At 38.4% G+C, this 25,817-nt stretch overlaps 1 protein-coding gene across 1 annotated transcript in view; it reads right to left on the reverse strand.

The window, feature by feature from the left end:
- FUCA2 (alpha-L-fucosidase 2) overlaps positions 1-10,673 on the reverse strand; it is a 179,934-nt gene extending 169,261 nt beyond the window's left edge. Inside the window, exons 1-2 of the mRNA XM_044081636.1 lie at positions 10,595-10,673; positions 8,422-8,661 (exon numbers count right to left, since the gene is read on the reverse strand). Coding sequence (XP_043937571.1) covers positions 8,422-8,661; positions 10,595-10,673 — 319 coding nt within the window. The remainder of the gene's footprint in view (positions 1-8,421; positions 8,662-10,594) is intronic.
- Between the last annotated feature and the right edge of the window lie 15,144 nt (positions 10,674-25,817).

The raw sequence follows: 25,817 nt of genomic DNA on the forward strand, positions 1-25,817 counted from the left end.
ATGTTCCAAGTTTCACGATTATAATTATGGTCGAGCTATTCAAACTGAAACTGGTTATCAGCCTCTAGTTACTATTCTAAAGAAACCTATACATTCTGCTCTGGCGAGATTGCAAAGAATGATGCTCCAATTGCAAAAGTACAATTTCAAACTGGTCTACACAAAAGATAAACTGCTTCATCTGGCTGATACTTTATCCAGATCGCCTAGAAGTACAACAGAACAGCTTGATGATGAAAATTTTGACTTTGATGTCATGTCAGCATGTAATTTTTCCACCACTAGACTTGATGAGTTGAGAGATCTCACTATGACTGATCCAATTTCACAAAAGCTTAATCACTATGTCAATGTTGGATGGCCATCAAAGCAATCGAGTGCATCACCTGAGGTACAATCGTATTTTCCTTACAGAGATGAATTGTTGATGAAGATGGCATTATTTTTGAAGGTCCTAAAATTGTTGTTCCTGCTTCCTTACAGCAAGAATATATTCAGATTTTGCATTGTGGTCACCCAGGTTTATTTTCCACTAAGAGAAGAGCAAGACAACTAGTATTTTGGCCTTCATTATCAAGACTGATAGTGTTCTTTCTTCTGTTCGATATGCAATAGTACTAAAGCGCATTTGCAAAAGGAACCACTTCAGCTAAAATCCAATACCTGAACTACCTTGGTCTACTGTTGCAACTGATATCTTTGAATGGAATAATCAACACTATTTGGTTTTGGTAGACTCTTACTCAAACTAGTTTGAGACTGATATGATGCCAAACTTAACCTCAACAGCTGTTATCACTAAGCTTAAATGCCATTTTTCACTTCATGGTAGTCCTCACAAACTTTATTCTGACAATGGTACTTAATTTACTAGCCAGTTGTTTCAGAAATTTGCAAAAGAATGGGACTTTGTACACGTCACTAGTAGTCCTGAATATCCTCAATCCAATGGTCTAGCTGAACGTGCAGTACAGAGTGCAAAGCAATTACTTGAAAAGTCAAAGCGTGACAATACAGATGTATTCTTGAATTTAATTCATCTCAGAAATATACCTTGTGACAATATTCTTGGCTCACCTGCTCAAAGACTACTTTCCAGACAAACTAGAACTATGCTACCTATTTCATCAAGTTTGTTGAAGCCTAACTCTAACAACAACAAACCCATCAAGGCTCAATTGTTGAATCGTAATATCTAGAACTCTAGCTATGACAGATCGAGCAGATTACTTTGTTCACTGAAAAAGGAAGAGATAGTACGAATCCAGACAATGAAAGGTTTTGATCGAATAGGACAGATAACAGGTATCTGTGCCAAGCAGAGATCTTATTGGGTAAGCTCCAAGGGTGTAGAGTACAGGAGGAATTGCAGACATCTTCTTCCTGTATTAGAATCATCACCATTGCAATCACAACATTGTATCTGTGATGCAGTTTCTAAATCCAAGTCTGAGTCAGACATTGCTTCCAGACCAGTTGTTGTTTGTCTTTCGGCTTTTCCCGGTTAGGGGTCGCCACAGTGGAACTCCGGTCCGCTAATGATTGGCAGTTGGTTTTTATGGTGTCGAGTTGCCAGCCCGACACCCAACCTTCAATGAAGGCACGCCCATTCAACGCATGTCTTTCAAACGCCCACTCGACTGCGGGGAGAACATGCAGACTCCACATAGAAGGCACTCCCAACCCAAGCTGAGAATCGAACGGGAGAACCTCTTGCTGTGAGGCAACAATGCTACTGCTGCACCACCGCAGAAGTATACATTGTTTCCAGACCAGTATGTGTTCAAAAGTCTGATTCTGTTCCAGAGAGTAATTCGAACATTCCCACAGGTCATCCATTTTGTAGAGATTGTTCCAGTTGCGAAAACTGATTCTCAATTTTATGTCACATGATAAGGACGATTTTCTAAGCCTACTATGAAATACACAGCAATGTCGACTTGATTGTATATACATATGTACTTAGTACTGTATAATGCATGTCTCTAGATTATTTCTGCTTTTTGCATGCTAAATATCTCATGACAAATTGCATGATCTATTTCTCAAAGAGGGAGGATGCAGATCAGAGTGTAGCATGTGTACGCTATTTCTCTGAAAAAGCATGCAAGGCTGTGCATAAATTCTAGATACATGCAATCCCTAGTGCCATTTTGAAGAAGCAGCCAGCGTGTAACCATGTATGATCACAGTAGTTAGTTTGTATACAAGTTACTTGATCATAATCAAATAAGCTTTATAGTAATGTGTTTGAATAGAATAATGCTGCTTAAACAGAACCCACGAAGACTCGTTTATTCGTATACCAACACGAAAGTGACAGTGTACTACCTGAGGATTTCGGATCTGAATGTTTTGGAATCCTAGCGAGAGGCTCTGATGTCGGGGCAGATTTGGGAGACCTGTTAGGACAGCACTTTCTATGCTCCCTGGACTCTGTAGATTTTGATTTCTGAGAGTGGGTTTGAGCCCCTGAAGTAGAGACAGCAGAAGAAGGTACAGAAGCATGGATATGGCCCTTAGTCACTAATTTGTTGCATCGATCACTGATGGCTCTGGCATTGAAGCCATCACAAATAGTAAAAGAAGTATCTAAGTGAGAAGGGCCTAAACAATAAACGCAGTCCCTGTGGGCATCAGAGTTGGGTATCTTGTGAAACTACAATGAAACCAAAATAAGAAGTCAGGCTAATGTAAATTGTCAGTCCATTTGTAATTCAGGACAAAAGAAAAAAGGACTAAACATACCAATTACAAGAGCCAAGCTATATTGTCTTATATGTAGATGGAGTTTGTAGCAGAAAAAAAGAGCATGCAAAACTGTGCCCAGATGTAGTGTAAAAAACAACTGACCCTCCACTATGTTTTTTATCTGTTTGTGAAGATTTAGGTTTCTGTTTTTAGTACTGTTGGAGATATTGGACTTGCAGGAAGTTCAAGAGAATTGGGTCTCTACTGGAGTGGTAACAGAGATAAATATTTCTCCTCGAAAGTCTGTAAGACCCTGAATAAAGGGATACATTTTCAGCCTCTCTTGGTAGCTCAGGACTTTAACACCTCTGATCTTTTTTTGGTAGGAACTTTTTTTTTTTTTATGTGATTAGTAAAATACATCCTAAAAGGGTCACTGCACTCGATGACTGGTCTGATTAATATAGAGTGTAAGAGAGTGATTACTTCTTTAGACCTTGATTATATTCCTTCAGCAATTAGCTGTGCAAAATAAAATGATTTCCTGACAACCATTATCATGATGGTCAAAAGAAAGGCAGTTATCAACTTTCCTTGGTCCTAGACTACATTTTCATTTTGTACTGTGTGTTGTCTATACAATATGATGGGGGGAGGTGTCTAACGAAACTGATGACATTACACTTTTTAGCAATTAGTTTGAGACCATTTTTAGCACACCAAGAGTTTACTAGTAAAAAGTAATTTAGATTGATGACTTGATAACAACCCCTATTTTGCAGTCATCTGCAAACTTTGTTAGCCAGAGGTCTTGGTTCTATGTTTGGAGATCTGAGAAGAAAATGCCAAAAATGCTATTTGGGTAACCACAAATTCACCACTGTTTAGCACTCTTGTCCCTCATTGGACAGGTGCAACATTTAATTGTACTGCTCATGGGAATGTATGGCTAGGTTTCTAAAGATCCCCACACATCAACAGCATAGTAAGTACCTAAGAACAATGGGGGTATCAGCACCAAGTCCTGAGGGCACCTTTGATCTCTTTCATATTTTCTAATGAGGCAGCTGCAACTCATACTGTGTGGTATATCTAAGTCAGACTGCTATCCATCTTACCACATATGGGTTGATTTTAAAGCATTTAGATTCTGTATGATGCCAATATGGGGAATGGAGTTGAAGGCCTTGGCTATGCGTACTGCAGAGCCACTATCTACAGCCTCTGTAATCCTTTCAAAGAAGTTTATTAGATTCAGTAGACAGGATTTGCCCTTCACAAAGCTAGGCTGTTGGGCATCAAGTCTAATAAGATTATTGATATTGCAGTACATGAGGTCAGTGATAATATGTTCTGTGGCTTTGCAGATGAGGCTTATAAGACTGACGGTCAGTAACTACCTGGGTCGATTGTAAGACCGCCCAGTTTGCCAATTGTCAGGGACAAAAACAGTACTAAACTTAGATTAAACTGTTTACAGAATGTGTCTGGAAAGCTATGTTTAACACTATTTATTAAAAAACATAAAACAGTTAAACAACAAAACAAAAGAGGGTTTTCTGTGCCTTTTTCAGTTATTTATTAAAGGGTATGACAACATTCACAAAACAAGCACAACTAATTATAGAACATAATATTCCCCTGTTAAATGTAAACATGCACCAAGGTGACCTAGTTAAAAGAAGACTTTCTTGACTGTCACTACTACTGTACTGGATTTATAAAGGAATTGTACACTCTTATGGAAGAGCTTTGTTTTTGTAAAAGCAAAAATACATAACTTGATGTCATAAGCTGTTATAGTAATCAGTACTGCAGAGTTCATATAAAATAAACTGTTAATTTACAAAAAATACAGAACATGTATTAAAAAAAATTATAAAAGTATTAAAGAATGGTACTGACTACCGGAATTCTTGAATGGTCAGGATTTTTAATTTTTTCTTAGTAAATGTGCAGGTAGTGAAAAATGTTAAGTAAAAAGAAAATATAATGAGTGTTTTACAACAGTATACTATACTACTGCCTGTACAATAACATTACAGAAGACAATCATTAATAAGTATAGGCATTACACATGCAGAATGAGTAGCTAATAGCCAGCTATCATGTAATAGGGATGGATACTTGCAGAGAAGAACCTTTTAACAAACAGGTTTCAGAGTGGAGAGCAAGACTACAAGTAGAAAAGAGAAGACATCAGGAAATAAAAGAAAATATGAATGGCAGAAATATGAAAAGAAACTAGAGGGCTTGAGGATCATATTTTAGACCTGCACAGGGAGAAGAAAAAAGCTATTCATGAAATTGTGTTAGATAACAGAATGGTGCTCCAAGGGGAAGATAAAAAGGAAAGATTTGCACATCTGACTGAATATGTTAAGAAAGAGAAGCCCACTTCAGTGATTTATGGAATTTCAATACTACATTGAAAAAAATCTAAGAAAAAGAAGACACAATGACCTAGCTAACCTACAATCAATTACTCACAGCTCACAAACTTGTATACAAATGAGAGAAATACCCCACTCTAAACAATTTCCTGCAGCTCTACTTTGTACACAAAGATCTCCACTCGGCCAAAAATCCATACTCAGTGTCAGCACATCTAACACATCTGCAGGAGGCTCTTTATACTCAAATTATGTAGCAAAACTCTGGAACTCAATCCCCATCACTGTAAATAAACTGATAAAACAAACAGTTATCAGTAGGCCTTGCAGCAACACCTAAATAATTCCTAGCTAGGCTCCTGCTCTTACCTGGGACAAACGCTCTAAATCTGTTCTCCTCTCACTAAACCTTACATTACCCTCCAACCCTACCCTCTACCTTTTCCTTCACAAACATCTCCCTTTCCTCCCAAATATATTTTTTCTCACTGCCTCTCACTGAACTTCCCTCTGCACCTAGCTTATATCTCCTCATTTTCCACCTTAATTCACCTCCTCTAATGTTATTTCACCCTCTTCCTTTCCTCCACCCCTCTTTCACTTCTCCTCTACACCTATCTTTTCTAGCGTCTCTTTTTTCCACCCTAATTGATGTCCTATGTTATTTCACTAACTTTCTTTCACTACATCCCACATTTCCCTTTTTCCTACTACCTTAAACTAGTTTCACATCTCTCCCACTTTAAGTTACCCTCCTTCCCAATCCCATCTCATCCGCTATAACTTAACACAACTCTGATAATATCTCTGCTTCATCCTCTGTGCAGTTTGACAAAGCCCAACCTACTCCTCTTTTTTTACACTTCTTATCATTCAACAACTCCTAACTATATACTTATGATGACAAAGTATTGAGTACTGACTACCTAAACTAGCATTAGTCTTACTTAACATGAAACACCAGCTTTTGCAACTTGTAACACTTGCCTATCTGTGCATCCTTAAAGAGTGCTGCTCTGATTTATGTAATACCTATGAATATTGCTGCATTTACTTGTTTGTAATATCAGTACTTTTTAATGTATGCATGTTAAGCTTTTCGCCATAGACCTCTACTGAAAATAAGTACATAAAATAAATAAATAAATCTGATGAAAAAACAAACCATGGGATTCAGAAAGGCTTACTGGAATGCAGAAGCCTTAATCCTGAAGGTTCCTGCATCACAGTAAGCCCGTCTAATTCTAAGTTTGCTCTCGCGGTATGTTTTTACCCTGTAAGTGGCAATAGCAAAGATAGAGGTCTCACTGGGGAAGCTGCATGCTAATGTGCCAGTCTAGGAGAGTGGTTAATGTTAATTAGCCATGTGCTTTCCTCGGAAACGGCCACAGCTCCCAAGAAAATTGGCGAAGTGATTCAGAGAATCTCTCTGCAAAAGTATTTTTTTCTTTAGAAGGAAAAACAGTGACTACTGTCTCACCCATTCATTTCTCTGGCAGCAGTAGGAACTCATACTGTGACTCTATGTAAGTACAGCAGAGGTGTCTGAGTGTGTGAATGTGAGTTTTTGGATGTGTTCATATATCTTTAGCAGCCTGAATGCAGCTCTACTTTTGGAGTAATTGACTAGCCCCAAAAGACGTTAGATCAGTTGGACAGGAAAACAAAAAGGATGCTTAATGCTCATCAAATGATTTATAAAAATCAGGGTATACCACGTCTATATATTCTCCGTTCTGAAGGAGGCATGGGCCTCCTCAAAATTGATTACATGTATAGATCTGCAAACATAGGACTGCATACATACCTGCTGCCCTCAAAAGACCCAAACATAGAGAAAGTTTTAGGAGAATATGTCTAAGATGACTTCCCTGCATAGTTTAGCAGAATGATATCGGTGTCAAGTGGGAATGAAAATCAAACCAAAAGTAGATAAAAATCAGGCAGCAACTGAATGTGCCAAAAAAACAAAAGAAAGAACATAAGGTGAAGGATCAGATCAGAAGGCAAGAAATATGGAAAATGCATAAATATAGTTGCAAGTATAGAAAACTATTGGAACAAGCTCATGTTGATCAGGAATGAAAGCAGGAATTGTTAAGGAGAAGTGAATTTAAACCAAAAGCCAAAAGGTTAATACTGGCGGCCCAAGATAGTGGACTATGTACATGTTAGTTTACATAGTCCATTGAACATGTGCGAGAAAAAGACAAATGTAGGTTTTGTAAAACAGAACTGGAAATAGTCGCACATCCTGTTGCTGGTTGTGATATACTAATGGCAGAAGGACTGCATACTGAAAGGCATAATGATGTGGCAAGATTGCTGCATTGGGGAATGGTGCTACTGAAGTAGCTGAAGAACATTCGAAACATGAGCCACAAAGCTTTATAGAAAATTATGAAGTTTACATCACATGGGACCACACCTTAACAACAGTTCAAAAAATAGATGCGAGAAATCCAGATATAGTAGTCCATAAAAAGAAGACAAATGTAGCACTGATCCCTGAAATTGCTACACCTAGTTACTACAGTGTCTTACTTACACAGAGATACATAAAGTCATAAAATACCAGGATTTGCAAGCAGAAACAAGGGCAATGTGGAAGAAGGATACTCAGACAGATCCAAAAGTAGTAGGGAGCAATGGGTTTTATAAAAAAATTATTTACAATTGTACTTAGATATGTTACCAATACATGCAACTCCGTATGATTTGAAAAAGGAGTCAATACTGGGCACACTGCAAGTGCTGCAAAGAGCACTTCTGGCTAAAATCAAAGATTGAAACAATACTAATTTTACAAACTCTAATCATACCTTGGGGAATGGGGTCCATTTCTATCATGATATTAGATACCCAAACGGCAGCATTGCCACTTATCTATTTTTTTTCTTGAGTATCCAGAAATCAAACCGATTATCTTGCAGTCCAGAAAACATTGTACAAAGTTTGGCATTCTGTTTAAAAAAAGAAACAGACTGTAGGAGTTTGTTAAAACTGTGGATTTACTATGCTTTCTTATAGAAAAGCATATGTAAATTTGCAGAAAAAATAGGATTTTAAACAGAAAAACACAGGGTATCCCTTTTCAGCTGACACAACAATAATGTCACAAAATGCGCAAAAAGTGGGCAGGGAGATGGGCAGTTTTGTGGGAGGTGCTAGAGGTGTGGCCTTTGTCCAGCTTTTGCCACAAAGAAAAGTGGAAAGCCTAAAACAGTGTGTGTGTGTGCTCACAAGATAGGAATAGGGTATGGGCTTATTAGGGCAATTTACTTGGAATTTAGGCACAGAAGAAACAAAATATGTTTCAACTCTTGTAAAGCCTTACCCTTTTCCTGTAGGGATTTAAACAAAGCAGCAGCAGCACCACCAAACAAATGCTTATTGTCCAGATGATTGTCTGTCAGCTTATCCTTAATATCATCAGGCAGAGGTTGAAGCCTAAGCCTCCTCATCATAGAACCAAAAGCAGCAGACCTGGAAGAAGAATCTGCTGCATCACAGCACTTAATAAAATGGCAAGTCACCTGAGAAGCAGTCTCTAACAAGAAGAGGGCATAAGTCTTCCCTACAGAATCAGGAAGGTCATAAATAACATGACAGGCCTGAGAAAGAAGAGCTAAAATATACCTGGTCATATGGGTCTGTTAATGGACAGCCCAGAAAGCAGGGGTAGCTGAGGTATATATCTTCTTACACAGCCTTTCCATAGCCCTGCTCTTCTTATCAGAAGGACGCAGCTTTAGGTCAGCAGATGGGCACCTCTAGAGAAATTTGCAATAATCAGGTACCTTATAAAACCTACCGAGTTTCTTAGGGGCAGAAGGCTGGGAATCAGGAGCCTAAAATGTAGTAGAGAAGGCTCCAACAAGGCTAGGGTTACCACCCCTCCGTTTTTTTTCCGGACTATCCGGAAATCAAACTGATTCTCCGGTAGTCCGGAAAACACTGTACAAACTCCGGTATTCTGTTTCAAAAAGGAAACAGACTATTGGAGTTTGTAAATCGGCTGATTTACTAAGCTTTTTTTACAGAAAAGCACAGTAAATCAGCTGAAAGCAAGCAGCAGAAACGGAAAAAGAGGGCATTCCCTGCCGAGTGATGTCATTGCGATGTCACAAAATGGGCGGAATATAGGCGGGAGAGGGGTGGGCGGGGTTACTGGTGACATGATGGGTGTGGCTTTCCTCTGGTTTTCGCCACGAAGGAAGGTGGCAACCCTAAACAAGGCAGCCAAAACAGGAGGAACAGCAGAAAGTCTAGGAGAGTCCATTTGCAGAAGCTCATAATACCTTTTCTGAACCACAGAAACCTGGGCACAATCCCACTTAAAAAAAATTCCATCATTCTTGAAATTGTGCCCCCAAAGGAAATCTCCTCAAAAGGAGTGTCAGTGCTAGTGGACTCCTCCTCCTCAGAACCATGGTCTAATGGAGAAGGAATCTGGGAAGAATAAGCAAGGGATTCCTCATTTGAATCCCCCTCCTCCTCAGAGGAATCCTGTTTCATAGGTCTATTAAGAGGAGTAGAAGTCCAAGGGGGAGCTGGAACAGAAACTCCTTGAGGGGGCTTCAAGGCCATAAGGGCACTGAAAAAACCCTGAGTGAAATTCTGCCAATCACTCTCAGAGTCCTTAAGAGCAGGAGAAACATGCCTTGTTTTTTGTTTTTTCTTTAAAGAGTCATCAGCCTTATGAAATGTAGAAGGCTTAGACCCTGTACGGCACTCTACAATAGTAGTTGGAACCTCATCCTTAACCAAAATCTGAGGAACACTCCTAGGACCTTTGGTAATATTCAGCCACAGTTCCCCCTGAACATCAGTAATGGATGTCTGCAAAGCCTCCAGGGATGTGTGTGATGTCAGATCCATGCCAGCCTCTGAAGCTGTTGTGGCAGAAGAATCAAATAAAAGGGCCAGGCGATCCTCCGGGCTTTCATTATCTTCGATGGGAGATGTCTGAAGGAAAAGGCATAGCTTTCTTGGCCTTTTTCTTCAAGGATGGCTGACCCTTGGAGCGGGAAAAGTTTAATATGTTGGTTCCTTAAATAAATGGCAAAAGAGGACATTTGACTACACAGAGTCTTCATGACAAAAGGCTGACAAACAGACAGGTCATGGGAAACACTGAGACAAAATAAACACTGCTCATGATGATCTGGCATTTACCCTTTCTGGATGACATGAACCTCACAGCCAACACAACAAAAACAAAAAATAATAGCAAAAACCCCAACGGGCTTATCCGAAAAATGGTTTGGTAAGCCAGCAAGCAAAGCTGGTGCTAATACCGACGATCAAAGATGGCATTCAGACTAGCAGCAAAGAAACTGTAAGAATGGTATGTCACATATGGTGTACACTTAGCCCCCTAAAGGCTTTGGTTTACTTGCCGGATGTTGGGTCACCCTTAGCAGGGGATCCCTATTGTAAGGAATACTGCAACAATGAAATGGAAGGATATCTGGTGGGTACAAAACCATTTATTCTGTCTTTCTCACCTTTTTCCTGTAACAGTTCTCTTATATCTTTCATAAATACCAGAGTGCAATAACTTATATGGCTAAGCTCAGTTTCCATTTCACATTGGGTTAATGCACCCACTTAGATTATCAGACCCCTCTCACTTTTTTAAATTAGAATTCCTTTCTTTTTCCCTTCTGCATCTTTCCAATTCCATTCACTTCTTATCATGCAATTTATTCTGGGCTGTGTCTCCTCTGACTTGCACTATCTTTTTAACTTCTTCTAACAGCAGTAAAAGTTCCTCAGTTACGTTAAGGGTGGTGGTGGTAGGGAGGGTTATGCCCTTGCATTTTTTGGTTATCCTTTCTGGCCATTAGTAGAATAAAGGTAATTACTGCCTTTTTGCTCCCCTGTGTCTTGGGGCTGTGTACCCAATTTAGGCATGCATTCTCTGCCTTTAACATTCATTCTTGGTTTAAATTTTCCTTAATTAGTGTTTCAATACTCTTATTTTAATCTTCTAATTTTTGACATGAGAAGATAAGTCCCCGATCACCTTTAATATTTTCATCACATCTCCAGCAGCTACCTGGGGCTTTATAATACATTTTATGAAATGTATCTGATGTATAAATATATTTGTGCAAGCAATTCCACCAAACATTCTAAATTTGTAGAAGTTTGTTGCTTTCCTTGTATTATTACAGATCTCCACCCATTTTCTTGACATCTCACATCCTAAGTCATTTTCCCATTTTCTTCTCCTTTTAGATATTGGGAGCCATGTACATTTTAAGACCTTCTATGATCTACCAATTATTCTTAAACTGATACCCATTTCTCCTCTTGCCTCTATGGTTGGGATATATTCCTTTCTTTGTGTTTCCCAGTCATATTTAACCAGTTTTCTATCACTTCATTCCAGGGTAATATTTCCCCTTCTATATATTTCTCCCAAAATGTATATTTCTACCTTGTGATTCCATGATTTTATCCTCCCTTCATTTAATTGGAAGGGTGATGCTGCAGTCCTTATCAGTCACATTTCAAATTTCTACTCCTTATACAGCTTTTGCCTTAATATTTATCTAAATGGATACATAATGCAGCCAGTTTCCCATCTTGCTGTGATTATATGATATTGGTGAATGTATTATTAATGCTCTCATCCATTGATTCTTCCCCCTGTTGTGAAAGAAGCATTGTTTTCCATTTTACTGAATAATTACTACACTGTAGACAGTAACACATTTTGCACTGTGCTGCCAAGAAATAGTCATACAAATGAGGGACCCCAAACCTTCTTCCAGGCCCCCTTGCTACTTTTTCCTTAACTGTTCGGATATTTTACACCTAGATCATGTATAAAGAACTGTGCCATATAGGATATTAAAGTCACTATATTCATTTCTATTGCTTGAATATTCTGATCTAGATCACATAAATGTACTTTCCGTTCATTCAGAGTCTCCCTTACCTTGATTTTCATGTTCAAGTGATAATTCCGTTTCCTTCTCAATCCACACCCTTCCATGTACTTGACTCAATAATGACCCCAAAGTTGAGGATAACTTTGAATCAACTCTCAGGTTGATGCATAATTTATTGCTAATGTTTTTTCCACGTTAATTTTATAACCTGAAATTCTGGTGAATTGAATTAAACTATCAAAAAGTTGTTGAATTTCCCTATTTGGATTTGTGAGACAAACCATAGTGTCATCGGTTAGCAATGCTATTTTTTCTTGTCTATTCCCCCAGATCCATCCTCATAAAATTGGCTGCTGTATCTTTTGGGCTAATGGCTCTAGGTATAGAGCAAATAGTAACGGAGAAAGGGGGAAGCCTTGTCTAGTACCCCTTTGAATTTCTAATTTCTTAATTAATCTAGCACTGACCTTTATTGTAGCAGTAGTTTTCAAGTAGAGTATTCTCAGTAGGGTTGCCAGTTTTCCTGAAATTCCAAATCATATTTAAGTCTCTCAAAGGTAATTACAGTGGACTCAGTCAAATGCTTTCTCTGCATCAAGACCCAAGAATACCAATTTTATCTGCTTTACTTCTTCCTCCTTGTGTATTAAATTAGTTACTATAATGTTATCAAATGTCTGTCTCCTCTTAATAAACTCATATTGATCTTCTTCTATTAAACCAAGCAGTACTTTAGCAAGTCTCCCTGCTAGAACCGGCATAAAGTTTTTATAATTATGATCCAGGAGAGATATGGGTTTATATAAACTCAGCTTGCTTGGGTCTTTCCCCTCTTTACAGATCAACATTATCATTGTCTCCTGTCATAAAACTGTTGGGTTCGGAGGATCTCATTAAATAGCTTCTAATGCCACTATAGATATTCCATGGGAATGCTGTCTATTCCAGGACTTGTCCCTATAGCTTGTTTCAATAATTGTTCTTCTATCTCCTCCGTTCTGATATGTTTATCTAAGTCTTGTTGTTCTTCTTCTGTTATTCTCCTAATCTTAATTCCTTCACAGAATGTTTCAGTTTTTTGGCTCCAGTTTCTTATCCTGTTTTTGTTCTGTATATACCTGTTAAAATATTTTCCAATACGCTTGCTATTTCTTTAGTCCCTCTAACAAGATTCTCATTAGGTGGGTCTATTAGTTTCCAGATTATTCTTTCTACTTTACATTGTCTCAGTCTAGCTGCTAAAATATTTTGCTGTCTTGGAGAGCCTATTTCCCATGTCTGCATCAGTGCCTTCTAATTTAAATAAATATTATGTTATAGTTGTGTCAAAAATTGTTGTTTGTTTTCACTCTCTATTCTTGACCATGATGGAATTTTTTATGCCCAAAGTGTTGCTCTTTCAATTGTCCTAGTTTAGCCTTCTCTGTTTTTTCCTTCCATGTCTTCTGTTTCTTTTCCATCATACTTTTTTAATGAATGTTTTAATCTCATCCCAGTGGTGTATAATATTTGCATCCCCTTCATTTATTTATTTTAATTTTGTAATTATTGTCCTATGTATTTCATCTTCCTTGTTTCTCCCTTTTAATCACCTCAGTTTCAATCTCCAATGTCTCTGCTCTCTATCTCCCAGGAACAATCTTAGTTCTAGCATCACTGGGAAATGATCTGATTGTAACAAGGGGTGAGTATTAAGAAATTAAATTAGCACTTCCTATTCCCTGTTAATATAGAATCTGTTCAGCCTAGCACAGGTTTTAAACTATGATAGTAATATGGGAATTCTTAATTGTGCTCTTATAATATCTTCCATGCCATAGACTTTCATGAGGACTGATACAAATAACTTCTGGTGTGATTTTTAGGGTGCAGGGACCTCCACTTGCATCATCTTTAGATGCAGCTGTGTTCCAGTTTCCTGCTATTATTGGTATTCCTTGCATAACGTCTATGAACTCTGCCGTTATTTCTCTCAGCCCCTGTCTATTTTCTTTGGTGGGTATATAGACATTTCCCATAGTAAATATTTTATGTTCCCAATATCCTTGTATAAAAACAAATCTGTCTTTATAGTCTATACTGTTGGTCACTTGTAAGGACAGCTTGGTTCTTTATCCGAATAATAACCCATTTCTTCCTACCCTCAATGGTATTAACAAAATATCTTTATTTGCATCCTTTTTTATTATTTGCTCATGTTTCTCATGTGTTTCTTGTAACACTACCTTACACCCACCCCCAACTAGTACATATATTCTAGCACGTTCCTCCTTTTATTTGTGTTCTGAAACCTATTCACATTCCATGTCAATAAATTCATTTTTGAATTTTCTCTTGACTTAAATATCCATGGTTGGGATGACAGACAATCATTGCATCCTGAGTTAAACTGCTAGCCGGCAGTGGTGGCAAAGACCGTTTGCTTTTTTTTTTCTTTTTATGATTGGAAGAAGGACCAACCCATGGGGCCAGTAGTCTGTTCCATGGTCAGGCAGGAAATGGTGCTTCTTTCTCAGGGAAGACAAGCAAATATTGACAGTAAACACTACCAGTCCACAAAAGTTACTTTTTTTCACAGAAAAGCACAATAAAATCACTTTCAACACATTATGCCAGCTCCCAAAAGTAAAATAAACATGTTTTCTTCACAGAAAAACTTTTTCAGTTACTTTACATCACTTTTAAACTGACAGAAAAAAAAAAACAAGTGCATCATTTAAATGTATGTTACAGTCTAGAGACAGTCCATTAAAACACAACATTCCTAGCTTTAAAATAACTTTCCTGAAGGGGAAAGTAATAAAACATCAGCTAAATTAAGAAAGTGGAAGTTTCTCCCCCAAACAGAATGTATCTGGCCAGCAAAGATAAACACAAGCCAACCATCAATCCTCAAAAGCCTCAGAGCATCGACTATTCAGTGGCAGTAAAGCTCTGAAGGGCTTCATACTCAGATTTGTCTCTTAGTCAGCTTAGCACCAGCTGCATCATAGCTTGGGTGCATGGAAGGTGCCCTGATGCTTTGGAAGCTGGCAAACTATTATATCCTTAGAGGCATATAACCCATATAGCCAATGTTACTGCAGCATTGATCAATGTGTTTAACATCTTTAAATATTCTTAACTATAGAATGGACTTTTGTTCCCTCTCATTCTCTCCCTCTCCTTAGTATCCAAACCAATAGCTTCCACATAATTCATTAACACTTCTGTGCCGTGGAATGCAACACTTCCAGCAGCCTGCACACATCCTTACATTCCATAGCATTTCCTAAAAAATTAAGTTAAAAAAATAAGACAAACACATATAAATCTTTTGTGAAAAATAAAAGCTATTATAATGTGAGAAACAACAACATTATCAGTGAAACTTATTCCTGATAGTAATAACAGTTACTGCATTCACTGTCTTTACATCATTTTTATTTTATAACGCCCACAAACTTGTCATTTTTTCTGTAAAGATTCACAAACTGTCATATTGAGGAAACTGTACAAACTAGCCATATATATTCTCAGTCAGAGCAATTTTGTTTGCCCGACTTAAACTTTCATAGAACAGGATGCCCATCTTGGAGTGCTTGTTTACTGAAATATTTATACAAATATGAAAAATATGCTTAATTGTATAATTAGTAATATAATTAACACCAAATTGCCTTCTTTAATATAGTGGATATAAAAAGTTTACACACCCCTGTTAAAATGCCAAGTTTTTGTGATATAAAAAATGAGACCACAATAAATCATTTCAAAACTTTTCCTACCTTTAATGTGACCTAATACCTGTACAATTCAATTGAAAAACAAACAAATCTGTTAGGGGAAAAATAAAAAACGTACAATAAGTTGGTTGCAAAAGTGTGCACACCCTTAAACTAACACTTTGTTAGAGCACCTTTTGATTTAATTACAACATTCAGTCTTCTTGGGTAGGAGTTTATCAGCATGGCACATCTTGACTTGGCAATATTTGCCCACTCTTCCTTGCAAAAGCACTCCAAATCTGTCAAATTGTGTGGGCATCTCTTGTGCATAGCCCTCTTCAGGTCACACCACAGATTTTCTATGGATTTCGGTCTGGGCTCTGGCTGGGCCATTCCAAAACTTTAATTTTCTTCTGATGAAGCCACTCTTTTGTTGATTTGGATGTATGCTTGGGGTCACTGCCGTGTTGAAAGGTGAAATTCATCTTTATCTTCAGCTTTCTAGCAGATGCCCGAAGGTTTTGGGCCAAAAGAGACTGGTATTTGAAACTGTTCATAATTCCCTCCACCTTGACTAAAGCCCCAGTTCCAGATGAAGAAAACCAACCCAAAGCATGATACTGCCAGCACCATGCTTCAATGTGGGGATGGTGTTCTTTTGGTGATGCGAAGTGTTGTTTTTGCCCCAAATGTACCTTTTGGAATTGTGGCCAAAAACGTCAACCTTGGTCTCATCAGACCATAACACATGCTTTTGGGAGACGATGTATTGTTTTGCAAATTTTAGCCAGGCCTGGATGTTTGTGTAAGAAAAGGCTTTCGTCTTGCAACCCTACCCCATAGCCCAGACATATGGAGAATACAGGAGATTGTTGTCACATGTAGTACACAACCAGTACTTGCCAAAAATTTCTGCAGCTCCTTCAGTGTTGCTGTAGGTCTCTTCGCAGCCTCCCTGACCAGTTTTTGGCTTGTCTTTTAATCAATTTTGGAGGGATAGCCAGTTCTTTGCAACGTTAATGTTGTCCCATATTTTCTCCACTTTTTGATGGCTGTCTTCTCTGTATTCCATGGTATATCCACAGCTGTGGAAACATTTTTTGTGCCCTTCTCCTAACTGAAACCTTTCAACAATGAGATTCCTTAGATGCTTTGTAAGCTCTCTGCGAACCATGGCTTTTGCTGCAGCAGGCAATTGAGTACATGTCAGGAAAATCCTACTAGGACAGCTGAACTTTATTTGGGGTTAATCAGAGTATCTTTAATTGATGGCAGGTGTGTACCCAGGAAGACTGAATGCTGTAATTAAATCAAAAGGTGCTTCAACAAAGTATTAGTTTAAGGGTGTACACACTTATGCAACCAACGTATTGTACGTTTTGCATTTTTTATATTTTTTCCCCTAACAGATCTGTTTGTTTTTCAAATGAATTGTACAGGTTATAGGTCACATTAAAGGAGGGAAAAGTTTCAAACACTTTATTGTGGTCTAATTTTTTTATATCACAAAAAACTGGCATTTTAACAAGGGTGTGTAAACTTTTTATATCCACTGTATGTGTACCTTACAGTACAAGTGTCACTGACAGTTTTCTTCAGTATCCTGTAAAGCTTCACCTGTAGCCATGCAATAAAGTTATTTGGAAACATTAACTATGTATGGAAATACTGCATACCTTAATAATTACTAGCAAATAACTAAAACTTTATCCATCATATTGGACTATAAGTGGAGTATAAGTGGACATTAGCAATGCATTTTCTGACTCTCACCTTGTCATTCTACACTATATGTAATATCTATCTATTTTTATCTTTATATATATATATACATACCTATATAAATATAGCTATAGACTCCTATATGTATCTACATATTTATCTATATATATATATATATATATATATATATATATATATATATATATATATATGTATATTATATATCTGGGTCTAGGACACATGCTCGACTAGCATATGCCCGAATCACAAAACATCGAACACACACACACGAAAGCGCTTAACATCGAAAAGCGCTTCTGTGTATGTGTAGTTCAAAAAAATAAATAAATAATCTATGTTTCTGCATGGGGGCTTTGACCCCCCCTGCACCCCCAACTTTATTATTCTCACTCCGAGATCGCACTACAGTGGGGAAAAGGGAATTTTCCCTTACCTGCACTGTATTTCAATCTCTGAAACAGGCACACATAATGTGTGTTTGATGTTTTGTGATTCGGACATATGCTAGTTGAGCATGTGTCCGTATCCCATATATATATATCTACGTATCCCATACATATATATATATATATATATATATATATATATACACACACACACACACACACACACATATATATATATATATGCCTATATATACAGAGAGAGAAAAGATACATATGTTTCATAGTTATAGAAATAAGAGTATAAAGATGATTAATTTCTCACAGCAGGACATTCTGGGTTACTGTCACCTTTCCTTTTCTAATACTGCTTATTATTAATTGGTAAAATCGACAGCCTGAAAGAATGATTGGACACTGTAAGGAGGTGGTACCTGGGAGTATACAAAAAGGAGGTATAAGCTTGAATGAAACAACAAACAAGAAAAAAAAAATAGTAGCCATAAACACTCACAATAAAACAGACATAGCTTGTACATTTCTATTTTTTTTAAAGAAAGAAAAAGGGTAACTTGATTCTTAAATAATTATTGCACAGAAAAGTAGTCGGAAAGGTTTTTTTTCCATCTCTCTCAGAGACGGATGCAGATAATAGTAACTGTACCATACTTTGCTTACCATAAGTTTTTGCTGAAGAAATCTAAATCACAGTTAACAAAAACGGAACTGAATTATAATGCCATAATGTGTTTTGTGTCACTTCAGCTTGCATGGAGAAAAATAGTTAGGGTCCTACAATACTAAAAAGAGCAGGCAGCAGTCTTCAGCACACACAGCAGATCTGAAGGCAGCCAGGATAATGAAGACTGATAACTCAGCTAGAAAAAATAAACAACAAGTAATTCAACTAGCAAGGCAGCTCCTGTGAAGTACAGTTCTAGTAACTAATGTGCTACAGTCAAAACATGCTGTGACAACTGCTGAACTATTTTGAAGGAAATTAAAGCAACCTGCGGATATGGCTGCAGCCAATGAAAAGATGATTGTCCCAAACTTCCAGTTTTTGTCACCATCCATTTTTCAGTTAATGAGACATTGGTATACACTTTACTGGCTTCCATCTCCAACCTTACACCACAAGAAATTAGGCCATTTGCACTAGTAAAACAGCCCCTCCCCCAGCAAAAAACACCAAAAATAGGCTCAAAGATTTTTTGGGGGGCCTTTTTTTTAAGAAACAAATTGTGTTAATTACTTTTCTGGGCTGTGGCAGATTCAATAGCTATTCACACTTCTAGTGATTGTTAAAGCAGTTACCTTGGGAAGAGAAGGTTATAAAAATAAATTTTTTTCAGAAAACAAGATTTACTTTTTTTTACTACGTTTGCTACTCCCCTCCTGGCTGACAATGCATATGCTATACTGCACTCAGTGTATGCTTACCAACACCTCTGGTTCCCAATGGAGTCTTACTTGTTAGGCCAAAAGCTTTTGACTGACTACTTTTCCTCTGGAGCGAGAGAGAGAGAGAGAGAGAGAGAGATGCTTCTCTTCGAGGTCTCACTCTGTTTTGTTGACATACTTCCCTCCAAAAAGGGTGCAGCCTATCAGCCACCACAATGAGCTGACCGGGCAGGAAACTACCCATAGGCTACTGTAGCAGTGAGAATGAAGAACATTAGCCAGGTGGTGCAGTATTGTATGAAGGGGAAAATAAAGTGTTGGCAGACTTAACTCCAGTCTTATAAACTGGACAAATCTAGTGAATACAGTAACAGAGATAAACTGGAAATGGGATATTTGGAAAAGGGATGGAGCAAATTACATAGAAAGAAATGGGAACTGTGGGAACAATATATGCAGAGAAGTAAAGAAGTTTAAGAGCCAGGATTTGAATGAGCCATATAATGCTTTACTGACAATGACTGGATAGACTATAAGTGATGTATAATGTTTGCAAATACAGTTGTTTCAATGGTGTCTATGATGTATAATGTTTGCAACTAAAGTGGTGCCAGTGTTTCTTTTTCATTTATATAAATGAAAGATTGCCTATGCCCTACACGACAAATTAATAAAGATGTTTATTAAAAAAAAATCCAGCCCATTTATTTCCAGTTCTACAAGTCTTCATTCTAAACAACTGAATACATTCCTGAACTCCATTCACTTTTTGCTTTATAGCCTTATGTGCTGCTTCAAAATCAACTTCGACTTTATGAAGATATTTTTATCATAAAACACCAGAACAATAAATAAATAGGCATATCCAAAGTGCAAACAATATAAAAACAGAATAAATAGGAGTTAAACAAAAGAGTGATCAGTAAAGCCTAGTTATTCTATCTCATCAGGTGCCATGATTCACAGGTAAGTTAAAATGTCCTCTTGAAGGCCACCAAGTTTGTGGAATCCCAGAGCCACTGTGATAGCAAATCCTACAGGTGAGGAATTTGGTAGGAAAAGGATTGATACCCATAGGAAGTGATTCACTAGTGGAACTGCCAGCAGCCACTCAGAGGCTGAACACAGCACCAAAGTGAGACAGTAGGGCACAATAAGCTTCTTCAGGTAGGACAGACTCAGGTGATGGATGGACAAACACTGTAACACTAAGACTTTATTCTGCTGCTTGGACGAAATTCATACATATGGACCATAAATATATGGATGATTTTATAGTTTCTTCTAAAAACTGTCTTGCCACGACTACAACTGAAATAAACATTTATTAGCGTTGGTTTACTGGGATTGTCTGTCTGAGCATAAGTTGCCCCTTTTCAGCAGAGACTTGGTGAGAAATGCTCGAAGTACAATAAATGTATGAAAAGTGCAAAAAACAATTAAGCAAAATTACAATGACTTTAAGCAATTTAGCAGAATGAATGCAGACAGAACTCACAGTAAAATAAAGAGAGCTTTAGGAAAGACAACAGTACATATCAAGAGATAAAAAATTTTGTAGGTCATGAATAAAATTTGAGCACAACAATGGTTTAACACAAATAAAGTAGAAAGAAAGAAAAGAGAAAGTCATTTGTTATAGCATGCTTTCAAAAGTGAAATTTGAGAAAAAAGTGTTTAAGTAATCAATTGTGGAAGTGATAGTTGTACAACAGTGCGCAAGAGGAGCAAGGTGAAAAGACAAGTCAACACCGGGAAAACAGGTAGCGGTGCCAGCACGGAATGTGGTTTGACCATGCTTAGGGTGTGGCAGAGGATGAAACAGATAATTAAAACAGGTAGCGGTGCCAGCACGGAATGTGGTTTGACCATGCTTAGGGTGTGGCAGAGGATGAAACAGATAATTAATAGATAAGCTGAGTGGTGGGAAGGTTGAATAAGAAAGATGGAGGATTACTGCCATGTAGAGTGGCTGTAAGGTGCCAGTGCATGTGACTGGGTAAAGGAAGATACAGAAGGGATGTGATGAAAGAAACAAGGTAGTGAGCTGGAGTTGATACAGAGGAATAGGAGGGTGCAATAAAAATAAAGGGGAATGTGAATAGAAGAGTAATACATGGTAAGAAAAGGCGGAAGCAAAGAAAGTGGTTTACAGAGGAAGGATAACACATAAAAGGCTGTAGACATAATATGTCAGTATAGTATCCTTAGATAAGGTCACCACACCCACAAGAGGTGACAACTTACTGGATCTGATCATCACCAACATGGGGGATCAGTGCTCCACATCAGAGGTAAACCCTTCGCTGGTAAGATCAGATCATAAACTAATCACACTGGACATCCACATCCCGGCCCCACCCCAAGTCAAGGAAACCACTGTGAAAAACTTTTCAAAAGCCAACTTCACACTTCTCAAGACTGAGGTGGGAAGTTTCATAGCCCTCTTGCTAAAGGATAATGCTGCCCAAACCGAAGAATCCTTTACAAGTGCATTCTATGAGCATCTACAGGGATGCATGGATCGAGCCATCCAAAGTAAAACCAAAACTCACTCCTCCAAAAAAAGGAAACCAGTCTGGTGGTCCCAGGCCATAAATAAGCTTTACAATAGGAGGAGGAAACTACTACATGACAGAGCTAAATCCCAAAAAGGAAAGGCATCACTAATGAATATTAGCAAGAAACTACGATCCCTAATAAAATCATCCAAGGCCAGTTTCGAAAGAAAAACTGCCAAGGACTCTAAAGATAACCACAAAGCCTTCTTTAGCTATGTCAAAAATCTAGGTGGTAACTCTCAGATATGCTCTGAGCTAGTGCAAAATGGCAAAAAATACACTGAACTAACTGACATTGCCAACATCCTGACTGACAAGTTCAGTGCAAACTTTACCCCCCCCTCACCCCCAAAAGGTACCGTGTCCATCCCAGAACAATGCAGAGCCCCAGACATCACGGACACGCAGGTAAAAACAGCCCTCTCCAAAGCTAAGAACACAGCGTCAATGGGACCAGATGGTGTCCCAGGCTGCGTCTTACACAAACTCCAAAAGGAACTAAACCCTCACCTAAATTCACTGTTCAGACTCAGCCTTACCACAGGCTATGTACCCAAAGAATGGCGTACAGCAACAGTCATCCCACTCCACAAAGGTGGTGCACAACAGAACCAGGGAACTCTCGTCCTATAAGTCTGATTAGCCTGGTCTGCAAAACTATGGAGTGAATCATCGTGGAACTCTAAACAGAGACATTGGGAACCTCCAGACACTAGACCCTACCCAATTCGGCTTTGTTAAAGGCAGATCCTGCCTCCTAAACCTAGTTGACTTCTTTGAAACAGTTACCAAGGCCATAGATGAAGGAAAGGTAGTCCGCACAGCCAACCTGGACCTCGTTAAGGCCTTGGACACCATTCCACACTCTGGCATCATAGATAAGCTCACCAGCTTGAACATTAACCCCTATGTCACGAGATGGGTGGCCAACTGGCTCACAGATAGAACACACATGGTCAGAGTTGCGGGTGCCATGTCCGACTCTAAACCAGTTACAAGTGACGTCCCACAGGGCTCAGTCCTGGGACCTCTCCTGTTTGGTATATACTTCTCTGAGGTACAGGCAAGCACGGGAGGACTATGGCTGACCAAGTTTGCAGATGACTGCAAACTGGGGGCCATAATCGACTCACCGGCTGACACAGACATCCTCCAGAAGGGTCTCACAGAGACAGATACCTGGTGTCAAAACCATGGCCTCAAGCTGAATGCCAAAAAATGCATAGTCATCCCCTTTGGGAAAAACAAAGTGCCCACGAATTATCACATAGGTGGTAATTCACTAAGTAGAGAAGATGCAATTAGGGACCTGGGGACCCAGGTAGAAAGCAACCTCTCCTTTGATAATCACATTGCCAAAGTGGTTAGAAATTCCTTCTATGTAGCTCACCTAATCACGAAAGGGTTCACCTCTAGATCAAGAGAGGTCATTGTGCCCCTCTACTCATCACTCATTAGGCCCATAATAGAGTACAATGCCCCATTTGGAATGTACCTTACTCGACACCTGCAACAGCTGGAAAGACCACAGAAGTACCTCACCAAGAGGATCATGGGCCTCAAAGAGATGCCCTATGCAGCTCGTCTAAACTAACTCCAGCTTTACTAGGTTGCTTACCACCTGCTCAGAGGTGATCTCTGCCTGACGTATAAGGCCATGTCCAACCCAAAATTAATGGACATGCTCCACCGCAAGAAAACCAAATCTCTTAGAGCCACATGCTCCAGTGAACTAAACCTCAGCACAACAATAAACAGGGCATGCTGGAGGGATAGATTCCTATCTCAGAGACTTTCCTTGCTCTGGAATAGAATCCCAATTTATGTTTGGCAGAGCCCCTCGCTGACTCTCTTCAAGAGAAATCTTGACGAGTGGATAGGAAATCATAGGTTTACCCCTGGGTTCACTTCAGTGGCCCTGCTAGACAGAGGCCCAGGAAACTAATTTAAAGGGGAGGCGAAAGCCAACACATTCTGTCTAGACTTATAAATGCCCTTGGGCAGATAGCCTAGTACCTACCTATGAACCTATTAACTGTCATCTTTTCCCAACCAAACCATTCTCATTTCAGAAGTTTGGGCTCAGATTGAAACTATATTATTTAAGAATTATTTAAGTTCTAGCCCTTCTATTTGGAAGAATATACAAAAAGGGCTGAGAAATTTAGCCTTACTTTCCACTATGTAGGAATCTAGCATATGTTAAAGACATAAAATCTTTACAATATTTTTGATGTAAATCTTTTTTTCAGATCAAATTTTAGATTGATTTTGAAGTCTATAGGCTGACAATAATACATCTACTATTTCAGAAAAGCAGTGTTTCTTTGAGAAGTGATTTAAAGAACCACTACAGAGAAAAAAATTAAAAGAAAGACTTGATTTTTATCTTTTCTTGAATTTATACACATTGCTAACCTGTATTCATCATAAAGTAGTAGTCACTACTTATTTTCCTGTGTTTGTAACTCTTAGTGTCCTTCTGGGGGCAGACATCCTGATCAGAGCTTGCTTTCTCCTAAAGCTAACTCTTCCCCATAGTGCACTGTGATGGCCACAGCCGGCCTTAGGCATAGGCGAACTAGACGATCGCCTAGGGTGCTGTACAAGAAGGCCTCGTAAAGGGCGCAATTTGTGTTTATTTATTTTAATTAATTTACTGTTCTTATTATGCAAACGCATAATAAGAAAGTAAATTAATTAAAATAAATAAACCATAGGGTGCCGGAATCATAGGGAGAGGAGGGGGAAGAGAGCGCCCCTCCCACTTTTATACTTCCAGGTTGGCTAGGACTTTAAGAATTAACAAAAAAAAAATCTTCACTCCACGGTAGTGGAATTGGTAGTGGAGTCTTCTTCTTTAAGGAGGAACATACATGCGTCACATCCACGCACGCCAACAAGGCTGCAAACACGTTCTACAGTTGCAACAGCAATAAACAAGCAGAAGGGTTAACGCCATGTGTACGTGTGTGGGCTATTCAGATTAAAAAGAAGGTAAGTGCATGTGTGTGTCTGTGTAGTTTACACTGGGCTTCTGTGGGCGAGAGAAAGTGTGTGTGTGTGTGTGTGTGTGTGTGTGTGTGTGTGTGTGTGTGTGTGTGTGTGTGTGTGTGTTTGGAAATAGCAGCTATTAATAAGGTTTAAAAAAACACCAACAGCAAAGAAAATTAGAAAACACAATTTCACCAGCACATCACCAGCAATTCTTTATTCAAAACAGCGATCTGGTACCTCGGTAATTCGCCTTCATGGATCCATGAAGGCAAATTGCCGAGGTACCAGATCGCGGTTTTGAATAAAGAATTGCTGGTGATGTGCTGGTGAAATTAATAAGGTTGGTCTAAAAGGATAGTCCCTTATGATCAGGTTGTATAAACTTTCCAAATGTGGCAGGGACTATAGACTCAGGGAACCCCACTACCTCAGAAGTCCTTCTGGGAAAAATGGATATGCAATTTTTGCCTCAAAAAAGTTACTTATATAGGTCTGTTTGCAGTGAATTCTAATGACTTCAACTCCTAGGTTTTAGATGAGTAAAGAAAGGTAACACTGTATAAGATTGATTAAAGTACATAATCACCATATAGTTTTCTCACTGAGATGCAGAACAGCTTTGTACTGCTCTGTGCATCGATTATGATGTAAGCAGTTAACAGGGTGATATAGATGAAAGAAAGTTTTACTAAAAGAAATCAGGATAATAATGTTGATTGAATTACATCTGCTACTATTGTTTTTCTTAAGATTTGGATAGGGTTTAGCTTATAAAATAATTGCTTATTTTTCTGCTGACTAATTCACTGAAGAATCTTGTCAAACTAAATTTCCCTATAAAGCTTAGCTAAAAGAAATGTGAATAAATTATGTCTTCTGCTGTTTTTTTTTAAGATTTGGATAAGATTTAGCTTATAAAATAATTGCTTTTTCTGTTGCCTATTTCATCATGGATTGCTGCAGGTGAAAAAATGGCTGTGATTTAAGATTTCCTTTTTTGATGAATCTTACAGTGAGTGGGGCATTGTATTAT

The sequence above is a fragment of the Protopterus annectens genome, chromosome 1.part0, assembly GCF_019279795.1.
Source record: "Protopterus annectens isolate FY-2018-M chromosome 1.part0, PAN1.0, whole genome shotgun sequence".
NCBI lineage: Eukaryota > Metazoa > Chordata > Ceratodontiformes > Protopteridae > Protopterus > Protopterus annectens.